Raw genomic sequence first — 24576 nt, forward strand, 5'->3', positions numbered from 1 at the left:
TATATATATATATATATATAATTCAGTTCATTATCATTGTTTTTTTTAACTTTTTATGCAGCTCATGCTGCTGCTGCGGCTGGCAGGGGGGGGAGGGGGGAGGGGGGTGCGTGCGCTCCTGCCTGCCGGGTGAGCCTGCTGCCGGGCCGGGTGAGTGCCGGGTGGGTGGGAGGGGGGTGCTGCTCATCGGTGGTGATCGGTGCTGTACTTAACAGCACCGATCACCACCGATCCCTGTGTTACCGAGCGGCTTAGCCGCCGGTAACACAGGAAACGCTGTGAATGGCTGTTCAGATTTGAACAGCCAATCACAGCGATCGCCGACCGGGGGGGGCACCCCTGCCCCCCCTGGGCGGCGAGGGGGGATGTCTGCTGTCAGGGACAGCAGACATCTCCTAACTGTCACCGTGTCTATAGACGCAGTGACAGTTAGAAGCCATGACGTACATGTACGTCAAATGTCGGGAAGTACTTCCCGACCATGACGTACATGTACGTCAAATGTCGGGAAGGGGTTAAAAAAGGACAGGAGTTGGTTGGTACAATTTTCATCCACTATATCTCTCTAATGCTTAGTAAATAGGCACCACACGCCTCATGGACCACAATTCGTGTTTTTTTCAAGTTAAACTGTGGTTTATTATAATGTTGCAGTTGCTTGTGCTCCTTGAGGACCAAGTTTGGGAACCACTGCTCTATAGGGATCAGTTTTGATTAACTGTTGCTGCCTTCAAGCCCCGTTCATCTAGATATTGTTAGGACTGTATCTCTGGAGCCCACAGGAGGGTGGTGAAGACTGTGAAGATGCGATTGTGTAAGCAAACCACAGCAACCCCTACTCTACAGACTAACTCTGTTATCCCTCCACAGCTGTTGGTTGTTGTCTGCAAAGTTAGGCTTCACCTATAATAGACAGGTTTGAAGGGGAAAATTAGGTCTGCCCAAACTCCGATGCCACCAGGTCTTACAGGGGAACAAGGCACCAACCAAGACTGTAGAGTGGATAAGAGAACAAGCTGACTAAAACTAAGATGTAAGATACCAAAACTAAAGTACAGGGAAAATAATATCAAATTATGAGTAACACATCTGCAGAATAAACGTGACTTTGTCGCATACCAGAAACAACTAAAGATATGCGGTAACACCGCGACCTGCGACACTGTCGCAAAACAAAAATCCACTAAGGAAACAGTGGCCTAGTCACAGAACGTGGCAAAGGTAAATAAACCACATATGGCAGCAAAGTCACAGAAAACAATGACCGCCAGACTTATGGTACCACGAAAGCTGTAAACAGAGACACCGGAGGGTCCAAGGAAATCTGGAATAAGGTCAGGAGAAACTGGAAACCAACCAGGGAATCCACTGGAGCAGAATACACAGGAGGCTGAAGAACAGGCTACAAGAACCTATTGCCAGCAGGGATGGGCTCAAAGGAAGTTCCTTATATGTGAAAGTCCACCAACCACTGCAGCAATTGCCTGATTGAGTAAGTTAAGGCAGCCAAACTCTCCTGTTAACCCTGCATATGCCCGACTCCTGACAGATATGGCTTCCTATGTAAAAATGTCTTACTGTGTTCATGCTGTCTGAACACATGCACAGTGTGTCTTAAGGCCCGATTTCACCCGATTCCGACGGATCAGGAGAAGAAAGTGGCCCAAATCACAAGTGTTTGACATCCGATCGGATTGGAGTCGGTGGTCAAACGGCTGCACATAATATAAATCAGCAGCCGCCCAGTCTTTTGAATAGTATTTTTTAATTCTCCCTCTGCCCCCTCGCCTGCAGCTCTACGGGCTTACATGTAATAAATCACATCAAGTGTCAAATCTAGTGCGCTCTCTTGGGGAGCTCAGGGGAAGTCGGGGGCTGACCTGACCTTAGGACAAGTTGGCCTTTAGATGTTTGGGCAGAAAAAAATGGATCCAGTGAGTGACCTCGCTTCTACTTCTGACTCGGGTCCTATATGTGTCCTAAACCTACAAATTGAACTTCTGTGAGCAGCAGTAAGATACAGTGCCTGATTTTGAATAAGGAGTCAAGTATAGACTTACTATTCAGAGCGAGTGAGCAACCATTTTATTTCTCCTCCGCGTTGCCACATTTGAGTGGATGTGCTTGTGTACACATCCACTCACATGCTAGTGTGGGCATTCGGTTGATGGGGGTTGGTGTTTACCTGATCGCTAGTCAGCGAATAGCGATCAAGTCTGAATCAGGCCCTATTTTTCCTCTGCTCCCAGCTCAGAATCAGCTCCACTGTGTTACAGCATGGAATACAGGCCAGAAGCACATCTGCTGGCTGTCCTCATCTCTGACTGAAATGTTATCTGCGAGAACCATCACCACGCCATCCCACATTTAGCAATAACATGGAAATGCTCCATCCCTTTTTTCTTTTAACTACACAAATTGTTTCCATTATTCTACCATGGTATTGTGTGCTATAAATACAAAATCTTATATTATTGTCTCTGGTATTACTTGTAATAGCAGGAAATGTAGATGTGAGTGATTAGATTTGCTCAAAGGGGCACAAATGTCCCCATACTATTTGCAAAGAATGAAAACAAATGGGTAATTTATTTCTATGTAACTAAACTTGTGATTCCAGGATTCCTCACATGTGTGCTTAATATAGTAACCCAGCAGACACTGTAGGCTGTGCTTATTGTATTACTTCAGGAGATATGGGAGGTTATGCCTGATACTGCAATATGAGTGCTTTTAAATAGGTATGGCCATCGACCATCAATGATTTCAAATCATCGATGGTTTAGGGCCGATGTTGAATACTTTTGCCATTGATGGGGGAGAACCAGATGGTTTCTCTCCATCGATGGCACAGCAAAACCGATGTTTTGCTCTTTTTTGTTTTGCCGGGACACGGAGCATAGCTCTGTCCCCGGCACCCGCGAAGCACCGCCCCCATGTTTTAATTGGCCCACAGGCCAATCAGTCAACCAAAATGGATGACCATCTATAAGTAAAAATATCGATGGTCATGTATTGCATATTTTAACGCCATCAATGGCCTTTTGCACTATTAGTGAATAAGAATCTAAAATCTCAGGTATTGACATTATGGGGGAAATTTACTAAAGGAAATTTGTAAAAAAAATAGGTGTATTTGTATCCAGAAATACACTCATTTTTTACATTTACTATCCCAAAAATATGGCAATTCGTATTCGTATTGATGTGCTATTAATACGAATATGAATTGCCATATTTTCGGGATAGTAAATGTAAAAAATAAGTGTATTTCTGGATACAAATACACCTATTTTTTACAAATTTCCTTTAGTAAATTCCCCCCTATGGGCCTGATTCTAATTTGCACGTAATTCGGTCATAATTCAATGTGATCAGAAGTTGCTATGCGGCCAACCATCTGTTTTCTGAGTCAGATGCCTATTTGCGACACCACCCTGCCCCGCCCTCCAACCACTATTTAAGTGGTAATTTAGGCCTAAACCATTCTTTGTGCTTAGATCTGTGAGCTGCTGGCCATGCCCTCTGTCCCCTATGCCTCTGTGCATAGAGAGTCCCCTATGCCTCTGTGTGTGTGTGCGCACAGTGTATTTCCCCTGCTGCTCTGCTAGGAACAGCAGCGGCGGCAGGCAGGGGGTCTACACTTTCAAGCCAAGGGACAAATGATATCAGTTTATAGAAAACTAACTGAAGTACCCAGCAAATGAATACAACAAAGGTTGGGGTAACCCTCCACCAGCGCTCAATAAACATAAGATGTTACTTCCCTTTTTATACGTGTGCTTGCTCCTTTCAAAGGCTGGTACCACTGTTTAGCTCTTTCCACTCATCAAGGTTTACATGTAATAAGAGCATATAAGTTTCATAGTGTATACCATTTAATTACGCACACAACAAAGATAAAATCACATACAGAAAAAATGACAATCAATCACAAAGAAAACACACTGTTCACCATATAATGGTAAAAAACACACACAATGAAATCCAATCCATAAAGTGGCGAGTGCAATGGAAATAAAGTGCTGCAGTGTAGTTACCAGATGGTATGTGAACTGTTATTGCAGTTCAAAGTGCGCATGCATAGGAAAGTCCAAGCGGCCCGGGTACAACCTGGATCTCAGATGCTGCTGCTGGTTCCACACCTCCGCATCAGGATGTCCACTGTTCTCGCCTGCCGACGCGTTTCGGACCCTATCTGGGTCCTTTTTCAAGGCTGGGTGTGTGTGTGTCAAAAGCAAGTCCGTTTATATAGTGTCCCATAGAGATTAAACACCTGTAGGTGTGACGCGATGTTCCGGCGTCCCACTTCCGGGTGTCGCGCGTCATCTGACTCATCACTGGGGCACGTATAGCGCGGTCTCCGGATCTCTCACTTCCGGGTCTAGCGCATCACGTGAGCCGCCGCGCCCTCGTTGCCTGGTGATCTAGGCATCCATGATTAGGCTCCGGTCATGTGACCACACTCCGGAGCACATGATCGAAGTTCATTGCCTTCTGAATGGAGACCATACTTGATTTCCGCCCTTACATACTATGGGCATAACGGAGTGAATACCTTAGAAATAAAAAGTACAATATAAATACCTTAAAAGCTTAATTTGTTAAAACCAATCATAAAAACCATTTTAACTCGAAATCAGAGTTAATGCCACTAGGTTTGAGGGTATTGTATTTATAAATCATCTGCATTTCAAGTTTAGCAAGTTGCACATCTATATCCCTCCTGCGGCAGTGTCCCTCCACATATTTTAACCCTAAGAATATTTTTATGTGGCTGGGGGAACTGCCATGATGTTCTTTAAAATGTTGGGAGAGTGAGTGTGTCTCAACTCCCTTTTTTATGTTTCTAATATGCTCACTTAAGCGTATTTTTAGTGGCCGAGATGTTCTCCCAATATAAAATAAATTGCAGGTACATCCAACAAGGTAGACAACGTTCTTAATATTACAGGTTATAAATTCTCGTATGTGGTGATCAATGCCATTAATGGATATTTTCTCCACTTTTCTTTCTCCTTTTACATTAATACAGGCGCAACAGGTCCCACATCTGTGGAACCCTTTTGTCCTGATTTCTCGTCTCACTATATTGGAGACATGCATACTTGAAGTGAGTTGGCTACCTAGATTGGCAGCCCTTCTATAAATAAAGGATGGCTTTTCAGGAAGATCTTGGCCTATAATGGGATCCTTCCTAAGTAAATCCCAGTGTTTCCTAAAAGAGCTCTCCACTTTTTTGTGGTGACAATTGTAATCGGAGATGAAAGCAAATTGCGTTCTATCTGATTGGGTGGGTTGTATCCTATCTTGTAGGAGGGCAGTTCGTGATACCAAATCCACTTTCTCCATATCTTTTTGGATTGTATTTAAATTATATCCACTGTTCGTGAATTTGGTTATCATATTTGCAGTTTGGAGTTTGTATGTCTCCTCATCTGTGCAATTTCTCTTAATGCGTTTAAATTGCCCCTGTGGGATGCAATCTAACCAGTTCTTGTGATGACAACTGTTGACATGGATATAACTTTGGGAATCAGTGGGCTTCGTGTATGTTTTTGTTTTGAGATGACCCTCTTCTACATAAATAGTTATATCCAGGAAATTAACTGTCACATCACTCACATCAAATGAAAACTCAATATTAAAATCATTGGCGTTAAGATATACACAAAAATCATCTAAAAGTTGTCTTCCCCCTTTCCATAAAAACAGGACATCATCTATGTAGCGGGTCCATGACACCAGGTTCGCCCAAAAAGGATTGTTGGTCCATATCTTGTCATGCTCCCAATATCCCATAAATAAATTGGCATAGCTCGGGGCGAACCTGGTGCCCATAGCGGTCCCGACCCGCTGTACATAGTGATCACCTTTGAACATAAAGTAATTATTATTTAAAATGAATGATACCCCTTTAATTAAAAATTCTTGTAGATTTTTTTCCAAAGTGCTATTGTTTAGAGTGTATTTAATGGCTTCTACACCCTGTTCATGATTGATTATTGTGTAGAGCGATTTTACATCTGCTGTTATTAGATAAAATCCTTCTTCCCACTTAAAATTAGGCAATTTTTGTAACAGGTCCTTAGTATCCCATAAATGTGAGGGATTTTTTAGCACTAAGGGTTGGAGATAATAGTCGATGAACTCCGATAAATTGGAGGTCACCGACTCAATTCCAGCCACGATAGGACGTCCTGGTGGTACTAGTGGGTTTTTATGTACCTTTGGTAATATATAAATGACTGGAATGACAGGTTGTGGAATCCACAGAAACTTCGACTCTTTTTCCGTTATGGTTCCATTTAGTTGGTACATATCTAGTAGACTCTTCAAGTTATCCATTATTCTCTTAGTTGGATCTGACCGTAGTTTTTGATAAGTCTCTTTATCGCCCAACTGTCTGAGGACTTCAGTCTCATACCATGAGGTGTCCATTATTACGATGCCCCCGCCTTTATCGGCGGGTTTTATCGTAATTTCTTTATTCTGCTTCAAATTTTTAAGAGCCTGTCGTTCTTTATTGGTTAGGTTGGCCTTTCTTTCTTTGGTGTCTATATTTTTGATATCTTCCTGCACCAACTGACTGAAGGACTCTACCCAATTTCCTTTGATATAGGATGGGAAGAATACCGATTTCGGTTTAAAAGGGGTATTTGTCTGTATTTCTCTCTCACTATCCAAGTTATTGGACTTAAAGAATTTTTTGAGACAGATCTTTCTTACAAATTTATGCCCCTACGGCCACACTAAATAAATTTAATACCTTTATTGACATTAATAAATTTGTAAGAAAGATCTGTCTCAAAAAATTCTTTAAGTCCAATAACTTGGATAGTGAGAGAGAAATACAGACAAATACCCCTTTTAAACCGAAATCGGTATTCTTCCCATCCTATATCAAAGGAAATTGGGTAGAGTCCTTCAGTCAGTTGGTGCAGGAAGATATCAAAAATATAGACACCAAAGAAAGAAAGGCCAACCTAACCAATAAAGAACGACAGGCTCTTAAAAATTTGAAGCAGAATAAAGAAATTACGATAAAACCCGCCGATAAAGGCGGGGGCATCGTAATAATGGACACCTCATGGTATGAGACTGAAGTCCTCAGACAGTTGGGCGATAAAGAGGCTTATCAAAAACTACGGTCAGATCCAACTAAGAGAATAATGGATAACTTGAAGAGTCTACTAGATATGTACCAACTAAATGGAACCATAACGGAAAAAGAGTCGAAGTTTCTGTGGATTCCACAACCTGTCATTTCAGTCATTTATATATTACCAAAGGTACATAAAAACCCACTAGTACCACCAGGACGTCCTATCGTGGCTGGAATTGAGTCGGTGACCTCCAATTTATCGGAGTTCATCGACTATTATCTCCAACCCTTAGTGCTAAAAAATCCCTCACATTTACGGGATACTAAGGACCTGTTACAAAAATTGCCTAATTTTAAGTGGGAAGAAGGATTTTATCTAATAACAGCAGATGTAAAATCGCTCTACACAATAATCAATCATGAACAGGGTGTAGAAGCCATTAAATACACTCTAAACAATAGCACTTTGGAAAAAAATCTACAAGAATTTTTAATTAAAGGGGTATCATTCATTTTAAATAATAATTACTTTATGTTCAAAGGTGATCACTATGTACAGCGGGTCGGGACCGCTATGGGCACCAGGTTCGCCCCGAGCTATGCCAATTTATTTATGGGATATTGGGAGCATGACAAGATATGGACCAACAATCCTTTTGGGGCGAACCTGGTGTCATGGACCCGCTACATAGATGATGTCCTGTTTTTATGGAAAGGGGAAAGACAACTTTTAGATGATTTTTGTGTATATCTTAACGCCAATGATTTTAATATTGAGTTTTCATTTGATGTGAGTGATGTGACAGTTAATTTCCTGGATATAACTATTTATGTAGAAGAGGGTCATCTCAAAACAAAAACATACACGAAGCCCACTGATTCCCAAAGTTATATCCATGTCAACAGTTGTCATCACAAGAACTGGTTAGATTGCATCCCACAGGGGCAATTTAAACGCATTAAGAGAAATTGCACAGATGAGGAGACATACAAACTCCAAACTGCAAATATGATAACCAAATTCACGGACAGTGGATATAATTTAAATACAATCCAAAAAGATATGGAGAAAGTGGATTTGGTATCACGAACTGCCCTCCTACAAGATAGGATACAACCCACCCAATCAGATAGAACGCAATTTGCTTTCATCTCCGATTACAATTGTCACCACAAAAAAGTGGAGAGCTCTTTTAGGAAACACTGGGATTTACTTAGGAAGGATCCCATTATAGGCCAAGATCTTCCTGAAAAGCCATCCTTTATTTATAGAAGGGCTGCCAATCTAGGTAGCCAACTCACTTCAAGTATGCATGTCTCCAATATAGTGAGACGAGAAATTAGGACAAAAGGGTTCCACAGATGTGGGACCTGTTGCGCCTGTATTAATGTAAAAGGAGAAAGAAAAGTGGAGAAAATATCCATTAATGGCATTGATCACCACATACGAGAATTTATAACCTGTAATATTAAGAACGTTGTCTACCTTGTTGGATGTACCTGCAATTTATTTTATATTGGGAGAACATCTCGGCCACTAAAAATACGCTTAAGTGAGCATATTAGAAACATAAAAAAGGGAGTTGAGACACATTCACTCTCCCAACATTTTAAAGAACATCATGGCAGTTCCCCCAGCCACATAAAAATATTCTTAGGGTTAAAATATGTGGAGGGACACTGCCGCAGGAGGGATATAGATGTGCAACTTGCTAAACTTGAAATGCAGATGATTTATAAATACAATACCCTCAAACCTAGTGGCATTAACTCTGATTTTGAGTTAAAATGGTTTTTATGATTGGTTTTAACAAATTAAGCTTTTAAGGTATTTATATTGTACTTTTTATTTCTAAGGTATTCACTCTGTTATGCCCATAGTATGTAAGGGCGGAAATCAAGTATGGACTCCATTCAGAAGGCAATGAACTTCGATCATGTGCTCCGGAGTGTGGTCACATGACCGGAGCCTAATCATGGATGCCTAGATCACCAGGCAACGAGGACGCGGCGGCTCACGTGATGCGCTAGACCCGGAAGTGAGAGATCCGGAGACCGCGCTATACGTGCCCCAGTGATGAGTCAGATGACGCGCGACACCCGGAAGTGGGATGCCGGAACATCGCGTCACACCTACAGGTGTTTAATCTCTATGGGACACTATATAAACGGACTTGCTTTTGACACACACACACCCAGCCTTGAAAAAGGACCCAGATAGGGTCCGAAACGCGTCGGCAGGCGAGAACAGTGGACATCCTGATGCGGAGGTGTGGAACCAGCAGCAGCATCTGAGATCCAGGTTGTACCCGGGCCGCTTGGACTTTCCTATGCATGCTCACTTTGAACTGCAATAACAGTTCACATACCATCTGGTAACTACACTGCAGCACTTTATTTCCATTGCACTCGCCACTTTATGGATTGGATTTCATTGTGTGTGTTTTTTACCATTATATGGTGAACAGTGTGTTTTCTTTGTGATTGATTGTCATTTTTTCTGTATGTGATTTTATCTTTGTTGTGTGCGTAATTAAATGGTATACACTATGAAACTTATATGCTCTTATTACATGTAAACCTTGATGAGTGGAAAGAGCTAAACAGTGGTACCAGCCTTTGAAAGGAGCAAGCACACGTATAAAAAGGGAAGTAACATCTTATGTTTATTGAGCGCTGGTGGAGGGTTACCCCAACCTTTGTTGTATTCACTTGTCCTACTTGGGTGCCTGAGATACACCCCAGGGGTTTCCATACCTCAGCTGCCAGTGCGCACTTGGGAGAATACTCTAACCTTTTTTTGTGAAGTACCCAGCAATTGGCTGGGTTTAAATCTTCAAGTTATTAAGTCATCAATGAGTTGGATGTAACTGTCAACATTTAAAAAAAAAATTAGCAGCTTAGAGCAGTGTTGTTGTTTTTTTGCTTCTTAATTTGAATTGTGGCCAGTAGCTCTGATCCCCAGCTGTTTTGTTTAGTTTTCACTTTTACATTGCGAGGTAATTTTTAAAGTTTTCCTTATTTTATCAATGTTGCTATTCCAAGGCTTTTAAGTACACAATATTTTTTGACTTCCCATATCTATTTATGTCAGTTATTTTAGTGTACTGATTTACGGTTCTTTCCATCAGTTATGTCATTGAATTATGGTTATTTCTGTCAGTTTCTACAGTTCGTTAAAGTTTTAATTCAAATCCATCCAGTAGAAGGCCCAGGCCAGGCTCCATGTGTCCAAGTTCTGTCACCCAATGTGTACCCCATTGAGCGGTCTGGGGACCCTAACCCCCTTAAAACTTTACAGGGTTTAAGGAAGGGGGGGGGGGGGCATACTGTATGGAATGTAGAGGTTTGATTAAAATCGACAAAGAATGTACTCTTCTGTGTTGCATTTCTATTTACTTCAATAGCATGACGCTGTATACTCTATTCAGCAGATTACAGTATTTATGTCTTCACTGTAAAATGGATTACCGGGAAAAAGAAATGCATGTTTAACAACGAAAAGAAACTAATAAGATGTATTAAAATGAGAAATTATTTTAAAAAGGCCCATGTATTTCCTAATAGGGCATAAACATGGGATGATTTCCGTGCATTTTCTAAGTTATCTCACTAGATGCCCCTACATCGCTCCATGTTTAGTGGCCATAGCTGCAGTGATGCACAGCCCTGTGTGTCACTATCGCATGCCGTTTAATAGCCAGCATGCTGGATAAATCTAGTAATCGCCAGTGTTCTCATTGAAGAACACTGGCCCTGACAGATCGTTCAGTACACAGCACTGACTTGCTGCGGGACCTTGCTGAGCGTTCTGACCGATCTAGCAGAATGCTCAGCATATCTCCCCATTATGTAGGCCCCATTAGTATTACTCTCTGCACACAATTTAAATGAAAGGACTAAGGAGAAATCTGTAATGTCTATTATACTGAATCTGATTGTTTCATTAAGCAGCTGTCGCAAGAAGAGGCCAGAAGAAAGCAAGATTTCAAAGCATTTCTTCGATGGCATCGTCTTCGGGACGAACTCAGGAATTCCCAGGAGGAGCTGCAGATACTTAGGTACATACATTATCTTTCTTTAATACAATACTTACTTTGAATTATAGATAACTTCACTTTGATTGCATTGCCATCAATGGAGTACCTGATGATTTTGTGCCCCCTCTGCCAAAACACTTTTTGGCGCCCCCCTCCCCCATAGTACCTTCTCATTGTCAGTGTTATGAAGTATTATCTATCTTGCTTCATAAAATGCCTAAGATCAAAATTCCTTGGCGTGTGTGAGTTCTGTGAAGGATCCTAGAATAGGATACCCTCAAATCTGGGGGAGCGTGGTGTAAACTGAATAATTATTTTAATCTGGAATGATCATTTTCAAAATGTATCTTAGTATGTTGCTCACCAGATTTCTACTACAATTGCTTCTATCTAATTATGAAATCAACCATATACCATGAATTGCATATTTTTATAAATAAAATAGAATATTTTTTTTTCATATGCCTGATTGCCGTTAGCTTGTGCATTTTGTTTGAGTCATGTGCAAATTATATAAACAATTTATAAACATTAATTCTGTTTTCTTAATTAATTTTGAACACCACCCTTTGTTTCATGTCTCTCGCTCTTATTGTAAATATTCAGTGATGCTTGTCACATATAATAAGATAATATGGGCATGGAAATGTTATTTGTTTTTCTTTAGAGCTGTAACTGCAGATGACTGCATTCCCTCAGGCTCAGGGCACCTGCTGCCTTTAGTCTTCATAAAGTGGGCACACACAGAAGTCATTTGGGAACATGTTTCCAACCACAGTTTTAGGGGTTTATTTACTAAAGTGAAACAAGAAGGTATTCTATTAAAAAGTAAAATTACAGGCGCCTCAATATGGACTGTTTTTTTTTTTTTTTTTACAAAGCAGCTGCTATGGTATAGGATAGTCAGTCCCTATATGGAAAACCAGAAGAAAAAAAAACACAAAGAAGCAGCACTAAAACCACAATGAATCAAGAACACAATATGTTAAATGAATAATTTTATGTAGTAAAAGTAGTTGCCACTTAATACATAATAAAAAAAGATGTACAATAAATGATTTAAAACATAATGAAGGATTAATATGCCTCGCTCACAGGATGGATATGAGAGCCTGGGATATTGTAGGCCCAAATGGTAGTCAATTTTAAGGTAAGTGCACTTTACCAGTATTGCTGCTGTTGGTTCACAGGTCCTCTCTATTAATACGGTTACTCAGTTCGGTGCCGCTGGAGGATGCTGTGAGGATATAATTACCCTAAGGAGATTTTGGTAGAAGTCAGATCACAGGTCCTCCCTAGTGATACGGTATCCTGGTTGGTGCCGCTGGAGGAAGTGCCACTTACTTCCAAATTGTCCAGTTTTTGACAGGGCAGTTTTGAGTTGAATGAACTGTTCCATAATAAGGGAGGTTGAGAGGTATTTCTATATATACATTTGTATAATGCTGTCTTTTTTTTTGTGAGAAAACTCCAACTAAGGCCTTGGCTTCTTCCCAATGTCGAGATACTGTGAGGCTCACCCCAATGTCGGGATACTGGGAGGCTCACCCCAATGTCGGGATACTGGGAGGCTCACCCCAATGTCGGGATACTGGGAGGCTCACCCCAATGTCGGGATACTGCGAGGCTCCAAGCTGGTGTGGGAAAATTGTAGTTTGTGTGGAATATCATAAAATGTGTAACAATAAACATTGAAGCCATATAGACACTACCCAATCGATTCTGCCGATTCGATAAGCATGATGATGCGACAAAGCGATAATTTTTTGCTCAGCGTGTACTTTCCCTTTTATCTCCTGAACAGGATCAGGGGGCCAGGAACAAGTTTGTGAGGTCAGCAAACGTGAGATCATTTTCCCCATCTGACCATTGCAGGCGGGTTTGGATAGAGCATATGTGTGAATATTGTTGAAGGATTGCCCTTTGCGATTTTCCAAGTGCTTCTGTTATAAAAAAAAAAAAAAAGCTCCAGATTCTTGGTTCCCAAACAAAAATCATTCGTTTGAAGTCTTTTTTAGTTGCTTCATTTTGTAACCGCAGACAGAGGGGAACATGAGCACAGAACTGGCAGTCTAAAAGAAATCAATGGGATGTACAAAACAAGATCCCAGGCAGTCTTAGTAAAAGCAGATGCTATCTATCTCCTCTTTTTGGCATATCTAGGGAAGAGTGGTGCCAGAGACCCAAGATCTCTGGACTTACCTCCTCTACCCAAACACCACCCCTCCTTCTCCCCCTCATGGTACCCAAAACAAGAGTGCATATTTAGGGAGTGGAGAAAGGAAAGGGAATGCACCACCCAAGCACAGAGATTAATTCCGGAATGCCGCCTTCCCCTTTGTTCTGTTCAGTAACCAGTACCATACCCTGTCACAGACACGCAGGCCAGGAAAACATGCCTGCCGGCCAGTTTCCCTTCTCAGGTTACTCACTGTACCACTCTCAGGATTAGCAAAGAAGAAAATACATATTGTTCTGTAAACCACACCCTGCTCTCTCTCTCTGGCTCTGTATTCTTCCATGTGACTGTCTGAATTAGCTGACATAATCAGGGAGCCTAACCTGAAATGCTAATGTGATATGTTGGACTGAGCAGTGTTTCACCACCTATGCCACTAGTAACACACAGTGATGAATAGGACAGGTCAAACACAGGCAGTGTAATACCAGTGTGAAGTGTGTGTGCGGGGAGTCGATAGTTACAGCCACAATAGGAGAACGCTTATCACCTGCTAGCATACAACAGCTGCAGTCAGATATCCTTTATGTAAGGACTAAAGAATAACAATCGCATTTCGGAGATACACCACTTATATAGAGATTGATTTCCTCTTTTTTTTTTTTTTTCAATGTCTTTGAGAGATTTTGAGAATGTGAATGAAATAGGGGATATATAATGTTTAACTCTTTATGACCCTTAAATGCCAGTGTAAAACCAACACATAATTTTTTTTCCTGACCTCTCCTGCACTGTGCCTATCACCTCCCTCTGCTGTCTTAGTGTTTTATTGTTCTGTCATGATAACTGGTAGTTTTCACAAGAAATTATTGGGGGATTTCTCCTAGAAAATCCTGGGAGTGGTTGTCGACAGGAAGTCTGCCAATAATAAATTCTGCAGTGCCTGAGGCTCAAGCTGTTTGTGAGACTTGTATTTTACAGCTCTTGATTTCCCTGATAATGCTGTGAAGAAACACAACCTCACGTGAGACAAAGCCGACATAGCTGTGGCATTTAAAGAAAAACAATACTGCATTGACGTCGGTATTACTTTTCAGATGTTTGCTATAAAAATAGAATCCACAGAGATCTATTTACAGCTGCCAGTTTATTTCAAAAAGGAACATCTAAGGTCATTATGATGTGTATGTTATAAAATGTTGTACCATAAACCAAGACTTCTGGAATGAAAGACATTGGCACAGTGTTTGCCAAGAGCTCGCTGTCCCCAGTATTTGCCTTCTATAAATGTGGACTGGAGCTGCCATTTTTCCTGCATCTCCATGAACACTGCTGTCAAAGCCATGAAACAAATAGCCCTAAACATTGGGTATGGATAAAAACCGGACCCAATCAAGACACTGGACATCAAAATCTGCAGTCCGGAGCTTGTAGTGTCCGGTCCGGGAGGGGGGGGGGGGTGTCCTGTCCGGGGGGCTTCACTTGACAGGCAGTCACCAGGGAGAGGAGGGGGGAATAAAGCCTCCCTGTATGGTCCGGGCATGTAGCAAGAACCGCAACGGTCCGGACCACATGGGGAGGCTGTATTCTCCCCTTCCCCATGTCCCTGGTGAAAGCTATCACAGGCATCACCCCCAACAAGACACCCACAGGACAGGACACCCCCCCAGACTAGACACTACAAGCTCCAGACTGCAGATTTTGATGTCCGGTCCGGCATCTTGTCCAGGTCCGGTTTTTACAGTCCCCTAAACATTTAATGAAGAAGTGGGTTGTATCACACAATAGTTTCGGCAAGGGGAATACTTTGGTTTTATAAATGCATAGTCAATAAATAGTAAAAAAGAAAAGGGGTTGTGGAGCGCTAGGTATGACTTTAAAGAAAAATTCTTTATCATTATAAAGTTACCAGTTTGGGTAATGAAACGCGTTAGGAGTTTGTCAGATTGGATTTTGAGCTACACTGCGGGACACTCCCCTATTCCATCTTGCCCAGCCATCAGTTTCGGATCCATTTCCACCCGTTCCTCATCCACTGGAAGAGAGTTTTTGGGACACCACCACCAGCATAATTATTGGGAAGCTTACCACCAACCTGTGCATCTGTCTACCAAACATCAAGACAGCAACATCTAACACAGTGGCCTCCAATTCCCAGCATGGTCTATGGACACCCAATTTCCACAATCTCCAGTTAAAAATTACAGGACGGACTGGCTCAGGACATTCGGCAAGTGGGAGAACGCATAAGTATTTTGCTCAATCCAACCCTTTCTTACTTGATTTTATATATCTTGATTTTATGCATTACATGTATTTATTTTTATGCCTTACCAATTGATTTCTTATTTATATCAGTGTTTAATAATTTTTTATTATTGTGATACCCAACTGACCATACGCACTTAGAATTTTTCTTTAAAGTCATACCTAGCGCTCCACAACCCCTTTTCTTTTTTGCTACGTGAATTTTTTCAAGGAACTGACCTTCCTTGGTGTGAGCTGCTGGTACCACAAAGCACCCCTTCCCTGTCGCCCATTTTCTACCCTTGGGTAGACAAACCCCCTTCTTTTCCAGTCAATAAATAGTGCTGAGAAATCGATGGTCATTTCTTTGTGCACTCTTGTAGAACCTTCATTTCAAGGCAAAAATTTTTTTGAGCAGAACACAACGCCAATTCACACTGGATAATTTTGTATGATAAAAGGCTAACACAACTCCTCACCTCTATGGGGGTAATTCAAATTGTACGCACTCCCACGGCACTAGATGGTACCCAAAGCGGAAATTGAGGAGTTGCTCTGTTTGGGTGTGCACAGCTGCTAGCACTGACATTTCTGTTCTGTTGCTCTGTTATTTTTTCGGGCTGCTAACTTATGTAAGCAACTATTGTGCTCAGTTTATGACTGAAGATGTTGCCATTATTCATTAAAGAACCACATTGCAAAGGCTTAAGTATATTGGGGCTGATTTTGAGTTAAGAGAAAGCAACTTTACACAATGTCTAACACCATTTTACATTGCTAGCAGGGCAGAATGAAAATGTGCAGAGAGATTTATGTAGGAGGGGTGTGAAACAAATTGCAATCTTGCTGGTGGACGGACAATGCCAGGATTTCAGCCATTGTTGTATAACAACCAGACATAGACATATACTGTTTGTAAAAATCTAAATGCATTGAAAAGGCCTCAGGAGTAAGCATATATAGCAAGGCCTGAATGCCTTGTTTCACAAAGGCATTTGTGTAGGCAGAGGACTACTGGCCCAGAGCAAACTGAGACTACTGCCATCATGACCATATTGTCCCATACTTTAGAAGACACTTTTTGCCGACATACATAAATCATTCATGACCAGCACAAAGGTATTCAAGACTTAGGCTATCCATCAACTAGCTATGCAACCTTAGCATCATAGATAAATTATTAATACACTGTACAGTTGGAGAGCAGAGGGGATAATGTCATCCATATGGATGGTGTAATGGTAAGCATTACTGCCTCACAGCACTGAGGTCATGGGATTGATTCCTATCATGGCCCTAAAGGCCCCCATACACTAGGGCGACTTGTCCTTAGGACAAGTCGCCCCCGACTTCCCCCTGAGCTTCCCCGGCTGCTCCCCGGGGGAGCTTGATTAGATTGGCACTTGATGTGCCATTTTTTACATGTGATAAATCGTCTCGATTTATCACATGTAAAAAATCCGGGGAGCGGGGGGGGGGCTACAGAGCAGGGCTGCTGGTGGGAGCAGGGGGGCTGGGGACGCTGCGGGGGACACAGGCGGCATAGAGCCGGGCAGAGGGAGCCGGGAGCTGTCAGTGCTAGAAAAAAAAGCCTATACAATGAATGGGCAGCCTGTGATTGGCTGAGCGCTCTCTCAGCCAATTGCTGACTGGCTGAGAGAGCGCTCAGCCAATCACAGGCCGCCCATTCATTGTATGGGCTTTTTTTTTCAGTACTGACAGCTCCCGGCTCTATGCCGCCTGTGTCCCCCGCAGCGTCCCCAGCCCCCCCTGCTCCCTCTACCGCCGCGCCGCCCCACTAGGTCCCAAGTCGGGTGGTCGGACGTGCAGCAGGTCCAACCACCCGACGCAAATCCGATGCGCACGGGACCGCGCATCGGATCTGAGGGGACATCAAAACTAGCCGATTTTGGTCAGATTTCGGCCAGATCCGACTGATCTGGCTGAAATCTGACCAAAATCGGCTAGTGTATGGGGGCCTTTACTGTGCAGAGGTTGTATATTCTCCCTGCACTTGCGTGGGATTCCTCCGGGTGCTCCGGTTTCCTCCCACAATTCAAAAATATACTAACAAAATGAACCCTAGTATGTCTGTGTGTGTTCTTGTACATGTGGTAGGGAATATAGATTGTAAGCTCCACTGGGGGCAGGGACTGATGTGAATGTTCAAATATTCTCTGTAAAGTGCTGCGGAATTTGTGTGCACTATATAGGAAACCTAATAAATAAACTGTCCTCTTCCTCATCTGGCTAGTCTTACTGGGGTCCAGTAAACTCTGTGGAGGATAAATGATTTGGTAAAACCTTATTGATGCAGTTTATTTTAAGGAAGGCCTGAGAGCAAAGCCTATTCATCATCAACATCATCATCTAATACACCCAAATCATCAGCCATTTAGTACAGAGACCTCAGAACAAATTATCTGTCCCTGCAGCTAATAAATAGCTAATACATAGGGGTAAATTGAGGACATCATGTTTTTGGCAATAACTTCTTATATATTTGAGGGGGAGAAATAGCTGTGGAGGAAGTTCCTCAAATTCTGTTCACAGCACCTGCTGGAGTGGAAGGTAACAATAGAACAAGTAGCTTAAAATTCACCTGGAGATGTGCAAAACTACCCTGAAGACCCTCATTATAGAAATGATCAATAGACTCCCCCATAAAAATGTCTGAAGCATTCATCCTCTAGATTTAGCAGTTCCCGTTAAGGCAACTGACACCTTTCTTGCTTGTATCAATAATGGGAGACAACCACGGAACGATCCAGAGGCCAAGAAAAACTGGAGAAGAGTATGATAAAAGCCCATCTGTGCAATTAATACCTCTAGAAGCAGTCCTTCACTGTCACATAGAAACCTTTCTTTGAGGTGTACAAGCTTAGCTGCTAGGTAACAGTCACTGGTCTGGTAATGCTGTACCCCTATCATTCCAGTTCCTACACATCAGCTGAAAGCTATACAGGCTCCTGTCAACCACACCAATAGAGATATATAGCTATTTATTTGATGGAAGACATTATTGAAGCACATACAGGATATCTTTTTGTGATCTACCATTTTCACAAGATTGACAATTTACACATACTGTACAGTATGAGACTTCTTTAAGAAAGTCAATCTAAGGCTGTATATTAATAACCCAAATACTATGGGTTATGACAGTACCCAAATAGTGAAATTGTTTAACCCGGTAGATGGTAAATTGCAGAGAGGAAGTTTTGCATAGAATGTGCAGGGTAGCTAAAAATAGTGTCCATGTATAGAAAGATCAGCTCCACTCTATTTAAGACTATTAAGCCTTGGATAGAATCATCAGCCCTTATAGTACATGCTAGTGGTTCAGTTGCCATTGTAAACAGGAGAGCAGGCAACCTTGCTATCTACTGTATCTATCCAAAGAGTAGGACCTTGTGATTCTGTTTGATATGGTTGTATAACCTCAGCTATAACCTTAATGAACCTGGTCGTAAGAAATTTAGCAATCCTCATGTCATGATTTCTCCTAGCATGGAATGAGTAATCCCTTGTTGATCCACAATATCAATTACAGTAAGTGAGCTAGTGGCTGGGTTGGCCTAATAAGCAAGACAACTGTTATTATTTTTATCAGCCTGAGCATGGAAGATTTGGGAATTTATCAAAAATTTACATTTTGATTTATCCATTCAATGATCTTTTTGTGCACCACAATCCATTCCAATGTGTCCTCCACAGTGCCACTAGCTATATATTTTACTTCTAGTGTGTGAGCCTGACATTCCAGCGACATTCCAGCTCTGCTTCTCGACATTTAGTGAATTTCTTAATTTGTGCAGGACTATCAATTAGTGTACCTCTAAGAGATGGCTTAAAAAGGAGACCCACATCACACAGATGGAGGCACTCTCAGAATTAAGAAAGTAGTAACCTTTCCATACTGCTACCAGCTTAGCACCCACACCCATTCTGGTAAGCCACAATTGATGGAATGTTTAATAAGATTCTGCTTATTTTGAAACAAATGAAGATTTAGCATTAAAAACATACTGAAATACCTATCTGATGATATTCACGGTACTTGTGTAGTTTCACGGCGACACCTTACGCTACGTTGTCAGTGTAGCCCAAACGGCTGCCTAGCATAGTCAGCGTAGTGTCCCCACGGCAGCCCTGCATAGTCAGTGTAGTGTCCCCGTCAGGCAGCGTTGTCACCGCAATGTCCCCGCGAGCTGAAGCTCTGTCCCTGGCGTCCCTGGCAGCCTAGTGAGCTCCTCTCACACAGCGCCGGTAACCGCCAGTTCCCCTGAGCTGGCAGACGCCGACGAAGAGGCAACCATGCGGGCGCCGGCGGAGAGGCACTCTATCTGCCTTGGACGCACAAGTGTCTCATACGCTTGTGCGTCTCAGTAAATCTTGCGTCAGGGTACGGCAACCCTGCCCGTGTCTGCTTCAGGGAGACAGACAGGGTTAGGGGTTCGGTAGCGCGTGCGTCTTGTGCACAAAGGGGGGGTGCAGTGCGCAAGTGCGTCTCATTCACAATAAAGGACGCCAGTACTCCATGTCACATCCTGCCAAATGCCTCCGAACCATGTCGAGCGCAGCGGTATGCATCCTCCCAACCTGTTCATACCCCCACTATCCACATCATTGTTTTCCATAAAGTGCCGAGCCTGAAGCGTGTCGAGCGCATGCAAAATACACATCCCATCGCAGGGCTCGTTTAACACGCCCACTCGCGGGGCTTGCTGTGCTCTCCATGCTTCGGGCTCGGTGGCTCGCTGCACTCGCCACACTTTATAAAATCAACTCCATGCTGACGTGGATAGTGGGGTATGAACACGAATCATAACTGATTGAATGAGCCATTCACAGTTTCACTGTACCGGCCGTGTGTACTTACACGTGCATGCCTTAATCTTTGAGACAAGCATATGCTACTGGCAGGATCAACCAGGGCTTGCCAGCTGAGCGGCCCTGGTACTAAACCTATTGTTTAGCAGATTAATCTGGTCTATAATATTGTAAAGGTTGAGTATCCCTTATTCAAATATGCGTTATACAAATTATTCCAAAGCCATACATTGCAGAAAGTGAAAAAAAAAATATTATTTTTTTGCTAAAAACCTACTGGGGATATCTGTAACAGCACTACTGAGGAAATTATATACAATTGCCACAAACTTTGTTTCATGTTTTGAAACCTTGTTTTATGCACAAATAAAATATAGTATATTTGTGTGTATTTCATGTGTTTGTTGTGTTTATACAACATAAATGCAAGATACCTCAAATTAAATCATTGAAATATAAGGTACTTGTGGAGTATCACGGCTCCCATCGTATGGCATCGTATGCCATATGTAGTGGCATACGATGCGATACGATTTTTACCGATTTTTGAGCATTTTTGCTCAAAAATCGTATGCCATCGCATCCCCATCGTATGCCATATGTAGTGGCATACGATGCAATACGATTTTTACCGATTTTTGAGCATTTTTGCTCAAAAATCGTATGCGTTCGCATCGGATGCCATACGATGGCATCCGATGCGATGCGATGGCACCCGATTTTGCACTGAAATGCATCAGAATGCATTGAAATGTGTATTAAACTTGTGAAATGCCCCCAAATGCCATTTTTCATAGTGCACCACCCCCACTATCAACGTCAACCCGAAGCGTGGCGAGCGCAGCTTCGGGCTCGGTGGCTCGCTGCGCTCGCCACACTATTCTATTCTCAACTCCACGCCGACGTGGATAGTGGGGTATGAAAAGGTCGTAGGACGCGTACCGCCGCCCCTCTCGGGCTCGCCACGCTTCGGGTTGACGTTGATAGTGGGGGTGGTGCACTATGAAAAATGGCATTTGGGGGCATTTCACAAGTTTAATACACATTTCAATGCATTCTGATGCATTTCAGTGCAAAATCGGGTGCGATCGCATCGCATGCGATTTGATCGCATTTGATGCGATGCGATTTTTAGCATACAATCAGCATACGATGAAGGTCGTGGGAGCCGTGATACTCCACAAGTACCAAATATAAAAATATTCTGAAATACGGAATAATCCGTTATCCAAAATTCTTCTGGTCACGAGCATTTTGGATAAGGGATACTCAACCTGTATCGGCTTCATCATATGCAGGTAATGGCTAAACTGAATGCAGATAAAGTTATTTGGGGATCAGGTACAGTAAGTCAGATATCTACTAACTGGGGGGCAGTATAAGGACAGGCTACACAATTATCCTCTGCTAATGTGTCACATGTGACTGCATGGCTCTATTTTATCAGAACCGTTCTTTGAGCCTTAATTATTCACAGTTTACCCAATGAAAACTGTGATCTGAGCCACAACCAACAGAATGACATGACACTGCCAGTGTTAGACTGGAAACAATATCTCTTAATTGTTGAAAGAGAAATAAAATAACAGGTTTAAAAAACAAAAACAGGATACTTAAGATATTAAACTTACTTTACCTGTACTTAATACATCTCACCTTCCTAAATCTCTCTGTAAAAGTTTTTAATAGACATTTTTTTTCTAATCTGCTGCCCCCTTATCAGCTTCAGGGAGTAGGGATGAAAAGAGCCATTCATTCCAGCAGTCTTTGTATTGTGAGCTTTTAAATCAATACTTGGAAATGTAATAGAATACGTGTTCACTGCGCTTTTAGTCATTGTCATGATTTGGGATTCATCCAACCTAAAAATCTAAAGCTTGTCTCCTGCTATAAAGTTACGTTTTAAAACGTACAGGTTTATTTTCTCTTTTATTTTGTGAAAATGGCATTTCAGAGAAAATGTAAGTGTGACTGTAGCCTTGGCTGTGATTGCCACTATTTCTGTACATTAATACCCCTTTCACATCGCACCTAATTACCGGGTTAATGCCGGTTTCTTGCCGGTTCGACTCTGTAATTGGTGCAATGTGAAAGGGGATACTGGTTACAGCAAACCGGTAGCAACATGGCAATACGAACTGGGTGAAAAGAAGGGTTCTTACTGGTTCGTTGCCGTGTTACTGTACAGTACGAACGGGTTAATCGGGTCGACCGTTTCCCGTTCACACTATGGAGGAGGCACTGCTTGGAGCAGCGCTAACTCTAAGTGCTGCCTCCTCCCCTGCCGCACCCCCACATGACGTCAGTGACCCGGCAATATTGCTGGTTCACTGTTGGGATCTGAACAGACCGCACATGCAGGCCCGCACGGGAGTGAAGAGTTTCACAGACCCGGCACGACCCTGCACTTGTGGTCTGAAAGCAGTATAAATGTTGTGTACACATGGTTACATTAGTAAATCTGTTTGTTATGTAAAAAATAAAAAAATAAATGCAGTATTTTTGTCTGCCTGAAATGAAACTGTAGCCTGAATGCATGTAAAGGTAATCAGTGGACAGACTCAAATAGAAGCACAGTATAGGTCAAGCACTTCAGCACTACTGCACTCTGTTAATAAGAAATGTGTCACTAAAGTTGCCACAACCTATAGCAAACTTTAGGGGGAAAACTGTTCTGCTCAAGAGACCCACCGCCCTACCATTGTGAGAATGTGAACGAGCAGACATGTGCTGGGAAGCTTGTCTCTCAGTTCTGTTTAGATGAGATGATGATAGACATTGAGGAATAACACTTGTGTGAACAGTTAACATATTCCAAAACTAGAACAAGAGGAAAGTGGACCAGACATTATTTCAATCTGGTTCTATTATTTCACGATCAAGGACCTCTCTCAAATAACTATAATAAGATGAGATGACCTTAGAGGGAAACCTCCAAGAAGGGTCCCCTTTTTTTTTTTTTTTATTTGGGCGGGAAACAGAATCAATCTGGATTTCCAGATTGTGAAAGGCTAGGATGTCATGCCATTTTGAAAGTCTCAGTTCTGTAGAAAATGGAGATCAAAATTTGTGTTATTGAGGATGCGCCATATGGTAGATGATTTCTAATTTCAGATAAAATTTCTTGGTCACAGAGATGTAAAAAGTATTTAAGAGCCATGAATAGCAAAACCTTTTTTTTTTTTCAAAGACCTATTCACATACATATCTTTATTTTGAAGTCATTCAACATAGAAAGGCTGCAGGAATTTATTTAAGGATATTTGCAAAATGAATTCTTAAATAACCCTAACCCTTCCTTTAGATTTTAATAGGGGATTAATTAGCTTTTTTAAATAAAAATTCTCTAGAAAAGTCAATCTTTATGCAGTTCACTTATCCCAAATACAGTACAACAACATTCAATGATTCTAACCTCTCAGTTCCATAAAAATGTACTGATTAATTCAAGTTATATTCAACCCATAAAGATTTTCTTGATTTTCTTGAAGAGCAATAACCAAATAATCGAGAACCCAAGCAATTGAGTGTCCCCATGAAGTGACTGATGGGAAGAATTTAGATTCATGGCTGTAGATATGTCCACATTGAACACCAAGCTGATATGTCATCATAATGGTGAATTTTATTCAAGATAAAAGGCAAAGATGTCTATGGAAAAGTTATTTACAGAAGTAATTTGTCAGCAAAGGCTGTGATCTTATTCTAGAAAAAATAAACAGCATCACTTAGCGTGCATACACACAAAGCAATTGTTCTAGTATTGTCGAAATCGGCCATAGTCAAAATTAAATATAGTCAAAATTGTATGGGCCCTGGGGAGTTCAAGGGAAATTGTACAGTCAAAATCGTACATAGAAAAAGTCTCACCATGTGTATGTACCTTTAGTCATAAGTGAATGTAGTGGATGAGCTTCAAATTTATAGTACTGGTGCTTGTAAATAAAACCATATAACAATTTGTTATTCATGAAAAAAATTAAGAACACAAATAATAAAAAGAAAATGTAAAAATATAACTCAAGAAAGTCAAGTAAATAATACAAATGAAGAATGATCACTGGGAGAAAATATCCTATTGCAGAGGTTCCCAAACTTTTTTGAATCATGGCAACCCTAGGCCAAATGAGAATTCACTATATTTTGGCAGCAGAAAAATTCTGCTGCCTAAA

At 41.8% G+C, this 24576-nt stretch overlaps 1 protein-coding gene across 1 annotated transcript in view; it reads left to right on the plus strand.

The window, feature by feature from the left end:
* AOPEP (aminopeptidase O (putative)) overlaps window positions 1-24576 on the plus strand; it is a 384109-nt gene that overhangs the window by 152327 nt on the left and 207206 nt on the right. Inside the window, exon 7 of the mRNA XM_083186692.1 lies at window positions 11060-11166. Coding sequence (XP_083042818.1) covers window positions 11060-11166 — 107 coding nt within the window. The remainder of the gene's footprint in view (window positions 1-11059; window positions 11167-24576) is intronic.

This window comes from Crinia signifera, chromosome 1 (genome assembly GCF_055691185.1).
Source record: "Crinia signifera chromosome 1, ASM5569118v1, whole genome shotgun sequence".
NCBI lineage: Eukaryota > Metazoa > Chordata > Amphibia > Anura > Myobatrachidae > Crinia > Crinia signifera.